Source organism: Notamacropus eugenii, chromosome 2 (assembly GCF_028372415.1).
Source record: "Notamacropus eugenii isolate mMacEug1 chromosome 2, mMacEug1.pri_v2, whole genome shotgun sequence".
Taxonomy (NCBI): Eukaryota; Metazoa; Chordata; class Mammalia; order Diprotodontia; family Macropodidae; genus Notamacropus; species Notamacropus eugenii.
The window spans coordinates 313,245,893-313,260,042 of record NC_092873.1 but is presented as its reverse complement, the minus strand read 5'-3'; the positions used below and the strand labels follow the sequence as shown (position 1 = coordinate 313,260,042).

Sequence of the window (14,150 nt, the reverse complement as noted above, 5' to 3'; positions counted from 1 at the left end):
TGGGCTTTTTTCCCATTTAGCAAATTTTGTTTTTGAAGGATTTTTTTTCCTACAATCTTTGCCCTTCCTTTTACAAGCTGTTGAGTTTCTCTTTCATACCTCTCATTTCTTTTCTCAATTTTTCTTCTATCTTTCTTATTTGACTTTTAAAATCCTTCTTGACCTCTTTTAAGAAAGCTCTTTGGGGGCTTCAGACCATTTCATATTCCCTTTGAGTTTTTGGATGTAGATATATTGAGAAAGAGGTTTTGGTGCTAGAGGTTGCTTGCCTGCCTGGAGTTGCACTGAAGGCTATGGAGTTCAAATGTTATTATGATCCTCTCTTTTACACTTCTTTTTAATTATTATTTTATTCATTTTTTGCTATATTTTGAATTGAGTTATCTCCCTCCCACCACTGCATTAGAAAAGGGAAACATTTAGATTGATTGATTGAGACAGATATGTGGAACCATATTGTGCATACTTCTGTTGATCAGTTCTTTATCAATGTATCAGTTATCACAAAATTCTCTGGAGGTAGATAGCATCTTCCTTCATAAGTCCCTTGTAGTTGATTTGAGTATTTATAATACTCTGAATAACTTAGTCATTCACAGCTACTCTGCAAATAATATTGCTGTTACTGTATACAATGCTCTCTTCTTCTGCTTATTTCACTCTGCATTACTTTTTGTATCTATTTAGCATTTAATTTTTTCCAATGACATGTAAAAAACAATTTTTAACATTCATTTTTCCATTTGACCAATTCTACTCTTTTATTCATTTATTTTTAGTTTTCAACATTCACTTACACAAGATTTTGAGTTCCAAATCTTCTCCCCATTTCCCGCCCCCCCATCCAAAGACAGTGTGCATTCTGATTACTCATTTCCACAATCTGCCCTCCCTTCTGTCACCACCACCCCATATTCCCTTCCCTTCTATTTTCCTGTAGGGCAAGACAGATTTCTATACCCATTGCCTGTATATCTCATTTACCAGTTGCATGTAAAAACAACTTTTAACGTTTGTTTCTAAAACTTTGAGTTCCAAATTGTCTTCCTTTCTCCCTTTTCACCCACCCTCATTGAGAAGGCAAGCAATCTGATATAGGTTATACAAGTGTCATCATGCAAAACACTTCCATAGTAGTCATGTTGTGAAAGACAACTGTATTTCCCTCCACCCTGTGTCCTCTATTTATTCTATTCTTTGCTTTAACCCTCTGCCTTCTAAAATGTGTTTACTTCTAATTGTCCCCTCCCTCAGTCTGCTCACTGTTCTATCACATAGTCTCTGTCTTGCACCCTTCCCCCCTACTTTCCTGTAGATTTCCATGCCCAATTGAATGTATATGTTAGTCCCTCCTTAAGCCAAATCTGATGAGAGTAAGGTTCACTCATTCCCTCTCACCTCCCTCCTCTTCCCCTTCAACGTAAAAGTTTTTTCTTGCCTCTTTTATGTGAGATAATTTACCCCATTCTATTTCTCCCTTCCTCCTTCTCACAGTACATTCCTCTCTCTCACCCCTTAATTTTATTTTTTAGATATAATCCCTTCATTTTCAACTCACCATGTGCCATTCTCCCTCTCTCTCTCTCCTCTCTCTCTCTCTCTCTCTCTCTCTCTCTTTCTTTCTCTTTCTCTCTCCACACACACACACACACACACACACACACACACACACACATACGTTCTCCAATTACCCTAATAATGAGAGAGATCTCATGAGTTAGATATATCACCTTTCCATGTTGGAATGTAAACAATTAAACTTTAACAAGTCCTTTATGATCTCTCTTTCCTGTTTACCTTTTTATGCTTCTCTTGGATCTTTGTAAGGGGCACTGACTGCCACGCCATCTGGGATGCCACACTGATGGACATCAGGTAAACTGAGTCCAGTGCAGGGAAGGGTGAACAAGATGGTGCTGGAAGGGACAGCCCCACCCCTGGTTTGTTTTTGTTACTATAGTTCCAGCTTGTGTTCATTACTATAGTTTCAGGTTTGTTTGTGTGTGTTACCATGGTTCACTGGGCTGGCTGGCAGAGACTATATAATCAGAATGCTTGCTTGAATAAATTGGAGTTGCTTCATGACCCACTCTCCCGCCTCATTCTTTTACTCGCGAGCTCCACAGGAGGATGAGCAGCCTGCTGGTCAGGCATAAGACTTGCTCCTCTGTGCCAATACCATAGCAACTTGACACCCAAACTGGGGCCACAAGCAGGGGGAAGGAGCAGGAAGCTCAGCTAAGGGAGTTAGGTCCCTCAAGAAACTCAGCTGAGGGAGTCAGGTCCTTCAGGAAACTCAGCTGAGGGAGTCAGGTCCCTCAGGAACCCCAGCTGAGGGAATCAGGTCCCTCAGTAACCCAGCGAGTGAGTCAAGCTCTCCAGAAGCCTAGACAGTCAGGGCTCATAGAGTCCAGTGCACAGGAGCTATCAGGACAGGGTCAAAAGTGGATACCTGAGCGCGACAGGAAACCGTAGCCTGTTTGCCTCACCGAGTGCCTCCTGGAGCGGGTCTGAGAAGAAGACGCAGGAGAAGACGTGCACATTCAGCTCAAGTGAGACGAGGTGTAACCATGAATAAAATTGAAATGGGGCAAAGCTCACAAAAGTTGAGTCAGGGTCAGTACACATTCTTCCTATATAACATGCTGAAGAATATGTTCATAGAGGAAGACGGTGGCAAGGCAGTGCAAATGAGAACATTCGTCACATCCTCATAGACAGCCCTGTCAGAGTCAGAGAGTAGGTCATCGGGTCTAAAACAAAAAGGGGGAGTTGTAAGGGGCGCTGACCGCCACGCCATCTGGGACGCCACACTGATGGACATCAGGTAAACTGAGTCCAGTGCAGGGAAGGGTGAACAAGATGGCTCTGGAAGGGACAGCCCCACCCTGGTTTGTTTTTGTTACTATAGTTCCAGCTTGTGTTCATTACTATAGTTTCAGGTTTGTTTGTGTGTGTTACCATGGTTCCCTGGGCTGGCTGGCAGAGACTATATAATCAGAATGCTTGCTTGAATAAATTAGAGTTGCTTCATTCTTTTACTCGCGAGCTCCACAGGAAGATGAGCAGCCTGCTGGTCAGGCATGAGACTTGCTCCTCTTGGTGTGCTATGCTGATATCATAGCAGATCTTGTATTTAAAAATCAATTTTTCTAATCAGCTCTGGTCTTTTCTCAAGGATGCATGAAATTCCACTGTGTCACTGAATATCAATTTTTCCCTTCATGGATTATACTCAGTTTTTCTGGGTAGGTGATTCTTGTTTTTAATCCTAGCTCCTTTGACCTCTGGAATAATATCATATTCCAAGCCCTGCAATCCTTTAATGTAGAAGCCACTAAATCTTTTATTATCCTGATTGTGATTCCATGATACTTAAATTGTTTCTTTATGACTGCTTACAATATGACTTGGAAACTCTGTAATTTGGCTACAATATTCTTGGGAGTTTTCATTTTGGGATCTCTTTCAGGAGGTGAGTGATAGACTCTTTCAACTTCTATTTTACCCTCTGGTTCTAGAATATCAGAGGATTTTTCCTTGATAATTTCCTAAAGGATGATGTCTAGGCTCTTTTTTTGATCATGGCTTTCAGGTAGTCCAATAATTTTAAAATTTTTGCTCCTGGATTTATTTTCCAAGTCAGTTGTTTTTCCAAAGAGATATTTCACATTGTCTTCTATTTTTTGTTTACTTTGGTTTTGTTTCATAATTTCTTGATTTTTCATAGAGTCACTAGCTTCCATTTGCTCCATTCTAATTCTAAAGGAATTATTTGCTTCACTGAGCTTTTGTACCTCCTTTTCATTTGGCCAATTCTGCTTTTTAGGCATTCTTCTCCTTATTGGTTTCTTGGACCTCTTTTGCCATTTGGTCTAGTCTATTTTAAGGCATTATTTTCTTTAGTATTATTTGGCTCATTTTTTCAGAATTTTCTTGCTTCACTCTTATTTTTCTTCACATTTTTTCCTCAATTTCTCTTCCTTGGTTTTCAAATATTTTTTGATCTCTTCCATGGCCTGAGACAAATTCATATTTTTTTTCTTGGAGGCCTTAGATATAGGAGCTTTGATTTTGTTTTCTTCTTCTGAGTATGTTTTGATTTTCCTTGTCACCAAAGTAAGTTTTATAGTCTGAGTTTTTTTCTGTTGTTTGCTCGTTTTCCCAGGCTATTACTTTACTTTTTAAATTCTTTGTTAAGGTAAGGCTCTGCTTCTATTGTGGAGGGCATACTGTCCCAAGCTTCAGGGATTTTGTGCAGCTATTTTCAGAGATACTTCTAGGGACCTCTATGATCTAAGGAGAGGTGTTTATGTCTCTCCTGGCCTGTGTTTTGAACTGTGAAAAACCAAGCACTCTTTTCTGCACTGAAATGTGAGGAGAGTTCCCTCTCCACTGCTGCTACAAGTAATGCTCTGTGCCAGTGCTTTTCCTCTCTCTTGGACTGCCACTCTGGAACGTGACCCAGACCAAGCATAAGCAAAGCGACAGAGTCCTGCCTCAGTACCAACAAAGAAATCCCTGTAATCTCCTGACTTGTTGTTTGATCCCCTTACCCTCTGTGAGCTGAGAGCTCTGGAGACAACTGCTGCCATAACTGATTCAGTCATTCCCATAGCCTGCTCCTGTTTTGTTGAGTCATTTGCTGGGGTCAGGACTGGACTCTGCTTCTCTCTCATCCAGGTCTGACAGATCTTTCCTACTTATCTTCTAAGTTGTCTTTGATGTTTGTGGGTTGAGAAATATGTAAACTGCCATAGCAACCAGTGATTCAGGTATCTGAGGCCTGCTCCAGGTTTGCTGAGGCCTGGCCTTTGCTGGCAAGATCTGTGCTGGGCCTTGTTCCTCTCTCAGTCTGGTGCAACAGACATTTCCTATCAACCTTCCAGGCTTTCTTGGGCTGGAGATTTGTTTCACTCTCTCTTTTTATGGGTTCTGCTGCTCTAGAAATTGTTTAGAGTCATTTTTATAGGTATTTGGAGGGGTTTGGTGAAGAGCTCAGGCAAGTTCCTGCTTTTATTCTGCCATCTTGGCTCCCCACTCTGCATTATTTCATACAATTCTTTCCATGTTTTTCTAAAATCAACCTACTCATCATTTCTTACAGAGCATTAGTATTCCATCACAATCATATACCACAACTTATTTAGCTATTCCTTAATTGGTGGACATTCCCTTATTTTCCAGTTCTTTGCCACCATAAAGAGAGCTACTATAAATATTTTAGAACATATACATTATTTTCCTTTTTTGCTCACCATCTTGAGAAACAGACATAATACAATTATTCCTTCCACATTACAGCAGTTAGGGGCACAACAGCTCCACAATCTGGAAAATACCTATGAAATTTTTTGATCCTTCTTTTGTACTGGAGAAGAAATCTGAATTTAAAATTTTTCTTTTATGGGATGTTTATTAATTTATTGTAAAATTTAGGTTGATATTGTATAATACTACCCATACATTTTACACATTTCTGAGTTTCTAAACTTTTTCTGTGTCAGCCGCTAGCCTTCATGTGTTATCTGCCGCTTACAGAAAGCTGCAGAAAAAAATTCCCATTTAGTTTCTTATGCCAGTTCTAGATATATTGATACCTGTGATGGGATAAGTTTCAAAGTGGAAGGGATAATTTCAGTGATATTGCTGGGTCAATTACTGAATATATATGAGTTTATAAGCTATTTGGGCATAATTCCAAATTGCTTTTCCAATGGTGGATCAGTTCACAATTCCATCAACATGTCCCAATTGATGTCTCAATTTTTCCACATCCCTTCAATATTTGTCATTTTACTCTTCTATCATTTCAGCCAATTTCATAGGTGTAAGATGGTACCTCAAAGATTTTTTTAATTTCCATTTCTTTAATCAATAATGATTTAGACCAATTTTTCTACACGACTGCCTTCTAATTTTTCTTCCAAAAGCTGTCTATTCATACTGTTTGACATGTATCAATTGGAGAATGACCTATATCCTTTTAAATTTGAGTAATTACTCTGTATCTGAGAAATAAGGACCTTCATCTGAGAAACTGGCTATAAAATCTCCCTGCTCCAGTTTTCTATTTTCCCTCTAATCTTGGGTATATTTTTATTTGTATAAAAACATTTTAATTTAATGTAATTGAAACCATCCATTTTATATCTCATAATACTCTATATCTCTTGCTATCTCTTGTCCATAAATCTGATGTTCTAAGTTCTTCTAACTTACTTGTGATATCTCCCTGTATGTCTAGGTCACGTATCCATTTTGAGTATATTTTGCTAAATGATGTAATGCATATCTAATATACCTAATAGATATACCTAAATTTCTGCCAAACTGCTTTTTAATTTCCCCCACAATTTTTACCAAATAGTAAGTTTTTGTCCTAGAAGCTTAGATCTTTACATGAGAACACTATAATCATTTGCTATCATGTATTGTATACCTACTCTATTCCACTGATCAACCATCCTGTTTATCAGCCAGTACAAGATAGCTTTGACAATGACCACCTTATAATATAGTTTAAGATCTTTTACATTTTTCCATTAATTCCCTTGCTCTTTTTAAACTTTTGTCCTTTTAAAGGAATTTTATTTTATTTTTTCTATCTCAATAAACTAATTTTTGGTAGTTTACTTGGAATGGCTCTGATTAAGTAAATTAGTTTAAACAGAATTGTCCTTTTTATTATATTGGCTCTGCCAAATCTGACTTTATTGTATCAAAAGTGTTTTATAATTATGTTCATGTAGTTCCTGAACTTGTCTTGGCAAGTATATTCCCAGGTATTTTATGCTGTCTATGGTTATTTTAAATGGGATATCTCTTACTATCTTTTCTTGCAAGGTTTTGTTGATGATATACAAAAATAACGATGATTTATGTGTTTATTTTTGTATCCTACTACTTTGCTAAAAATAATTGTTTCAACTAATTTTTTTAGTTGAATTTCAAGGATTTTTTCAAGTATGCCATTATATCATTTGAAAAAGAGATAATCTTATTTTCTCATTGCCCATTCTAATTCTGTTAGTTTCCTTTTCTTCTCTTATTGCTATTGCTAGCATTTCTAGTACAATATTGTTTAATATTGGTTATATTGGACATTCTTTTTCACTATTGGTCTTATTGGGAAGACTTGTTACAATTATGTTTGTTGATGATTTTAGGTAGATGCTTCTTATCATTTTAAGAAAAAATTCATTTATCCTGATTCCTTCAATTGTTTTTAATAGGATCATTACTAGTGTTGTATTTAGCTTTTACTGCATTTATTGAAATGATCGTATGAATTCTGGTATATTTTTAATTGATATAATCAATTATGTTAATAGTTTTCCTTATGTTGAACCAGCTCTGCATTCCTGGTATAAATTCCTCTTGGCCACAATATATAATCTTTATGATATGTTGACTATAGCCTCCTATCTAATATTTTATTTAAGATCTTGACATTAGTAAAATTGGTCTATAACTTTCTTTCTCTGTTTTTGCTCTTCCTGGTTTAGATATCAGCACCATATTTGTTTCATAAAAGAAGTTTGTTAGGACTCTTATTTAATACTGCAATTAGTTGACCTTTACATGTTTGGTAGAATTCACTTGTAAATCCACCTAGTCCTGATACTTTTTTCTTAGGCAGTTCATTTATGGCCTGTTCAACTTATTTTTTTAAAATAGATTTATTTAGATATTCTATGTCTTCTTCTGGGCAGTTTATATTTTTGTAAGTATTCTTTCATTTCACTTAAATTGTTAAGCTTATTTCCCTAAAATTAGGCAAAATAACTCCTAATAATTTCATAAATAATAATTTAATTTCATCTTCATTAATGGTGAATTCACTCTTCTCATTTTTGATACTAGTAATTTTTTTAAAAAAGATCATATTAACCAATGGCATATCGATTTTATTCATATCAATTTATTTTTCATAAAACCAACTCCTAGCTTTATTTATTAATTCAATGGTTTTCTTACATTCAAGTTTATTAATACTACCTTTAATTTTTAGAATTTCAAATTTGATGTTTAATTTTGTTCTTATTCAGTTGTGTTCAACTCTTCATGAGTCCATTTGGGGTTTTCTTGGCAAAGATACTGGAATAGTTTGTCATTTCCTTCTGCACAAATGGTTAAGTGACTTGTCTACACAGCTACACACAGCTACTAAGTGTCTCAGGATAAATATGAACTCATAGATATGAGTCTTCCTGAGGCCTCTTCTAGCACTCTATCCACTATACCACTTAGTTGCCCCCATGTTTAACTTAGAATTTCAAATTTGTCTTCTTTCTAGTTTTTAAAAAAATATATCCAATTCACTGATCTGCTCTTTCTCTATTTTATTGATGCTAAGCATTTAAAGATATAAATTATCCTCTTATTACCACTTTTTCTACACTCCATAAGTTTTGGTGTGTTATCTCATCATCATTCTCCTTAATAAAATTGTTCCTATGGTTTGTTCTTTTACTCACTCAGTTTTAAAATTATATTATTTGGTACACATTCAGTTTTCTCCAGATATCTATCATATCTAGATTATTTAAGATCTCTTCATCTTTTTAAATTTTTTCCTCTTTACTTTTTGGTTAGATTAATCTTGTTCTGAGAAGAGGAAGTTCAAGTCCCTACTATTATACTATTTACTATCTATTTCCACCTATAATTCATTTACCTTTCTCTTTACAAATCTGGATGCTATAGACTTTGGCCCATATATGTTGAATGTTGATATTACTTCATAATATATTGTACCTTTTAAACATAATGTAGTTTGTCCACTTATCGCTCTCTCTTTTTTTACATCAGTTGAAACATAATAAATTCTATTCCAACCCTTTATTTTTACTCTGTGTGTGTCTCTCATTTTCAAATATGTTTCTTGTAAACAACATATTGTAAGGTTCTGAAGTCTTATGTTTTTCTTGATTCTTGTATTTGAAAATGAAATTTTCTGTTCAGTTCTGGTCTTTTCCTCAAGAATATCTGAAAGTCCTTTAATTCATGAAACATCCATTTTTCCCCTTGCAATCATCTTTTCTGGGTAGGTTATTTTTGGTTGCAAACCCAGCTTGCATTACTCTTATTTTTCCCTATCTTTTTATCTCCTCTTACTTGATTTTTAAAGTCCTTTTTAAGCACTTCCAAGAACTCTTTTTGGGCTTGTGACCTTTTTACAGTTTTCTTTGAAACTTTCCAAGTTTTTCTTTTGACTTCATTGTCTTCTTCTGAGTTTGAACCCTGTTCTTCTGTATCACTGAAGTAACTTTTCTGTGGTTAAGTTCTTTTTCTGTTGTTTATCTATTTTTATGGTCTATTTCTTGGCTGTTAACTTTATGTTAGGGTTGAACTCTGTTCCTGGGGTATTGGGGATGACATCTCAGGCTTCAGGTTTTTGTGGTGTTGTTTTCAGAGCTCTATATGGAGATCTTTAACCTTTTAGTTCTTCCAATATGCTATGTCACTACCTTTCTGGTTTATGAGTAACCTCAAGTACTCCCTTTCCACCCCTGAGCCAAGATCAGGGCCCCTGCACTGCTGCCACAGCAAACAATCACTCCCTACTATCCCAGAAATGTACCACCAACCTACAGCTAGAAGAATCAGTTTACCCCTCTGCCGTGGTACCAAAACCAGGGACTCTGCTTTCCTGGGAGTGACTGCAACCAGTCTTTTCCATCCAGGAACAATGAACAGGGCTGCTGTCCCTCTATGACTACATTCACCTGCTTGTACTTGCCCTTTCTCACCAACAGTCACAGCCTGAGGCTTCTTCCAGTAATCAGGTCCAGGCCCTTTGTTCAGTGATAGTAGAGGACCCTCACAATCTTCTAATGATCAGTCACCCACCCCCAACTCTCAACTATCCATAAACCTTGGCTGCCACTAACACAATTGACCCCAAAGGTTGTTGCTTGTTGATCCAATATGTCTGTACTTTCTTCACAGCCAGATCGTCACCCTGGTAGATCAGATCTTTTCTAATATCCTCTTAAGATGTCTTTGGCTATATGACTGCTTTATCATGACTTTTTATTATTTATGCTACTCTAAAATTCAATTTGAGGTGTTAAGTCATTTGGAGGGAGATTTGGGAGAATCAGGTAATTTTCTGCCTTATTCTGTCATCTTCCCACAATTCTCTTATTCTTTCTATAAAATTTATTGCAACGCCACTTATTTGATCATTGTAAGTGATTTTTGGACATCTTTCAGCAGTTTGCTTTTTTTTTTTTTTTAATGTTTTTTTGTTAGAATTTATGCTATCTCCATGCATGCTAAATCTTGAGTTCCTTCTTATTTGGGGTTTTGTGGATAATTTTGATTTGTATTTCATAAATTATTTCAGCCAATTCTCAGAAATTTTCTTTTAATTGATTCATTACTATTTCATATCCTTTATAGTAAACTGTTTTTTCTTCTAAGTAATAAAGAATAGCAGTAATCCTGAGATTGCTTGCTGTATCATGATCTATACTCCAGCTCTGTCACTTAATTTTTCAGATAGCTTAGACAATTTCCACTCACTGCACATTATATTTTTTTGCAATATTATTTCCTACTGGAGTAAGTCTATATATATGTTGAGTGTGTATATGTATTATGTATTATATGTGTTTTAAAATCTACCAACCGAGATATTTGGAGACACTCCAAATCCCACATAAGGTACTTTGTAATTACATAATGCTATTTAATTGCCAGACATTATTATTACTGTTATTTCTTTGCATGTAGTCATTTTTCCATGGTTATTTACTAAAAACAAAATGTCCGAGAACTCCCAATGAAACCGTGCATTTTCAATCTGGAGAAGACTTGGGGAGACATGATGCTTTTTGAAGGAATAATCATGTAGCGAAGGAATTACACATGTTTTATTGAACTCTTGAAGACAAAACCAGTCAGTCAATAAACATTGGTTAAGAAACAACTATATGCTATCACAGTCTTTGGGGTAAAACGATTATCCTTATAGTCAAAGGACACAATTTATTGGAGGAGACTATAAGCAAACAGCTATGTACAAACAAGCTATCTACAAGATAAATATGAAACCATCAATGGAGTAGAGTCATTACATTTAAAGGGAATCTGGAAAAGTTGCCTGTGGAAGGTAGAATTTTAGTTGGGACTTGAAGGAAGACAAGAAAGATAAATGGTAGAAGTTGCAAAAAAGTAAAAAGTGGAATGGACTGCCTCAAAAAGTGGAACTCCTTGGAGGTCGTCAAGCGTAGGCTAGATCCATTACATCACAGTGAGTATTTAAATATTCAGCACTGAATTAGATAATTTGTCCCCAGATATTTTAGTATAATACTTTTCTAACATTACAGTATTCGTACTCATAATGCAGCATAGCAATAAATTGGTACCTATTTGAATAACTGAGGACAGTCAAATTCCTTCACTCTTCAGTAACATCAGCTGTAACTTTTGTTTTGGATACTAATCACTAGCACCTATTTCTCTTTCTCTTTAAATGGCATTATATGCTTCTATCATGAGTTAGTTGTCTTTATCTGCACGATTTTTGTTATCTTGATTATATGATGGATACCATATACATCTTTTCCTGTTGTATCTGAAGCTTTGTGAAATAGTTCATAAAGATTTCTGATATATTCTTCTGTAGTAAATATACAGTGGTTTTGCTCATACCATTGTGATATCTATGCACATATATTTCTTAACGCTCTCTCTTCAAGGTGAATTCACTTTGTCAGGGTTTATCATGGTAAAGCCAACTGAATGTAGGCTAACGCTTCTAGATAGAAGAATGGATAGATTAGATATCTCAGTCTTTATTACTTTCTATTTCTATTATAGAAAACATAGAAAAATGCCTGGAAAGCATTTTAAAGATGATTTAGTGCAATGTCCTTATTTCACAGATGTAGAAATAGGCTTATAGAAGTTAAGTAACTTGCCTAACACCTTAGAACAAATGATTGGCAGGATAGCAACTCCACTCCTAGGTTCTTTTCCACACCTCTGTATTACACCACTTTTTGGGTAATTTATGTTCTCTGAAATGGGGAAAATATTGAGAAATTACAAATAAGAAAATAAATTCCTAGCTTGATTTGGTAGATCTCCATCAAATTATTTCTCTCATTATCTATAAGATGCCTATAGATTTATATCAAGTAAAGATGATTTTTATGTGTTTAAAACCACCTCTTTCTGCTGGAAATCCCTAAAAATTATACTTAATTGCTCAGAAAAATAGAGAATAAATGATATGCAATTGGTAATTTTTCTTGACTTTTCTTGTATTGGAGACAAGTTTCATTACAAAAATGAGAATGCAGTACACAAATCTAATCACAGGAAGAGAGATATCATAATAAGGCATGAGAGGGGCACAAGTCTTTGAAATCTAGCCCTGACACAATCTCATAGGATCCTGAAAAATCTATCATACTACTTTCCTGATTGAAATTTTAGCACACACACACACACACACACACATATATATTTTTTGCTTACCTGTGTATCATTTGTCTGTTTTCAGAGATCTGATGCCAAGATCCTTGGATGGACAAATCACCATGGAGAAAACCCCCAGTTACTTCATCACCAAAGAAGTTCCTGCTCGAATTTCAGCTATGTCCAAGGATATCAAGCTCATTGTTGTGGTCCGAGACCCAGTGACCAGAGCCATCTCAGACTATACTCAGACACTCTCCAAACGCCCTGATATCCCCACTTTTGAAAGTTTAACTTTCAAAAACAGAACTACAGGCCTCATTGACACATCCTGGAGTGCCATACAGATTGGTATCTATGCCAAGCACTTAGAGAACTGGCTCCTTTACTTCCCTATCAACCAGATACTGTTTGTGAGCGGGGAGAGACTAATTGGTGACCCAGCTGGAGAACTTGGAAGGGTCCAGGACTTCCTGGGTCTTAAAAGGGTCATCACAAGAAAAAATTTTTACTTTAACAAGACCAAGGGCTTTCCCTGCCTGAAAAAGTCTGAGAGCAGCAGCAAATCTCACTGCCTTGGTAAAAACAAAGGCAGAACACACCCTAACATCAAACAAGAGGTTGTCCAGAGACTCCGTGAGTTTTACAGGCCTTTTAACATGAAGTTCTATCAGATGACTGGACATGACTTTGGCTGGGATTGAACAAGTAAAGCACTATCCATTTTACTGTGTAAAGTCGGCATATATATATATATATATATATATATATATATGTAAAATGTACAGATGTCTCTTTTATAATAATTTATTTTCAGTTCATCAATAATTCACGACACTGTCTAGTCACACTCTTTAGACAGCTAACATTAACATTCCAACACCTTTTACTCAAATATTTAGTTTTTCTTCTCACAGTTGATGGTGCTTCCATTTTCTAATCATACTATTTAAAAAGAAAACAAGAAAAGCACAAGTTGTGTATTTTTGTGTTACTATGGGTAGTAAACCTTTGCCAAGCTTTAAGTCTGCCTCATGCTTTTTTGAGGAAACTTCCATATCTCTTCCTTGCTAAAAGGCTATATATTACCAGAAATATACCTTAGAATCATTGGGAAGTCAATACCTCATGCTGCTAATCTTTCAAATAATGTGACGCCATTTCAAAAAGTACTGAATAGCTTATTATTGAAAATGGTTCTGGAGATTCTGTTCAGTCCAAGATCATTTGGTATTCTGGGAATCAGTACAAGAAGATTATATTCTCTTCAGGGACATCAGCACACCTTTGAAACTTGAATTCTGATGTTTGATTGGTTTTGGTTTTAGCTTTGAAGGATAGTCCTGTACTTTGTCACCTCATACTTAATTTTCCTCCTTCTCAAGTATCAGGATGATTTTCGGACTTGGAATTTTATATATATATATATATATATATATATATATATATATATATATATATATATATATATATATATATATATATATATATATACACATACATACACACACACACACATATATATACATATATGTACATATATACATACATATGTATATATATCACACACACATATATATACAGGTATATATATAATTTTTTTAGCTTCTTCTCTCTTACTTATGTGAAATGCTTGATACCTGGTACAAATATTAAGTGAAATTGAAATTTTCTTTTTCCTCATTTGGAAAAAACATTGATGTCTCATCTTC

General features: G+C 35.5%; 1 protein-coding gene across 1 annotated transcript in view; it reads left to right on the top strand.

Annotated features, from left to right (window-relative positions):
- HS3ST3B1 (heparan sulfate-glucosamine 3-sulfotransferase 3B1) overlaps positions 1-13,840 on the top strand; it is a 61,905-nt gene extending 48,065 nt beyond the window's left edge. The window contains exon 2 of the mRNA XM_072645025.1: positions 12,524-13,840. Within this exon, the coding sequence (XP_072501126.1) occupies positions 12,524-13,142 (619 nt within the window). The 3' untranslated portion in view covers positions 13,143-13,840. The remainder of the gene's footprint in view (positions 1-12,523) is intronic.
- Positions 13,841-14,150: the final 310 nt, after the last annotated feature.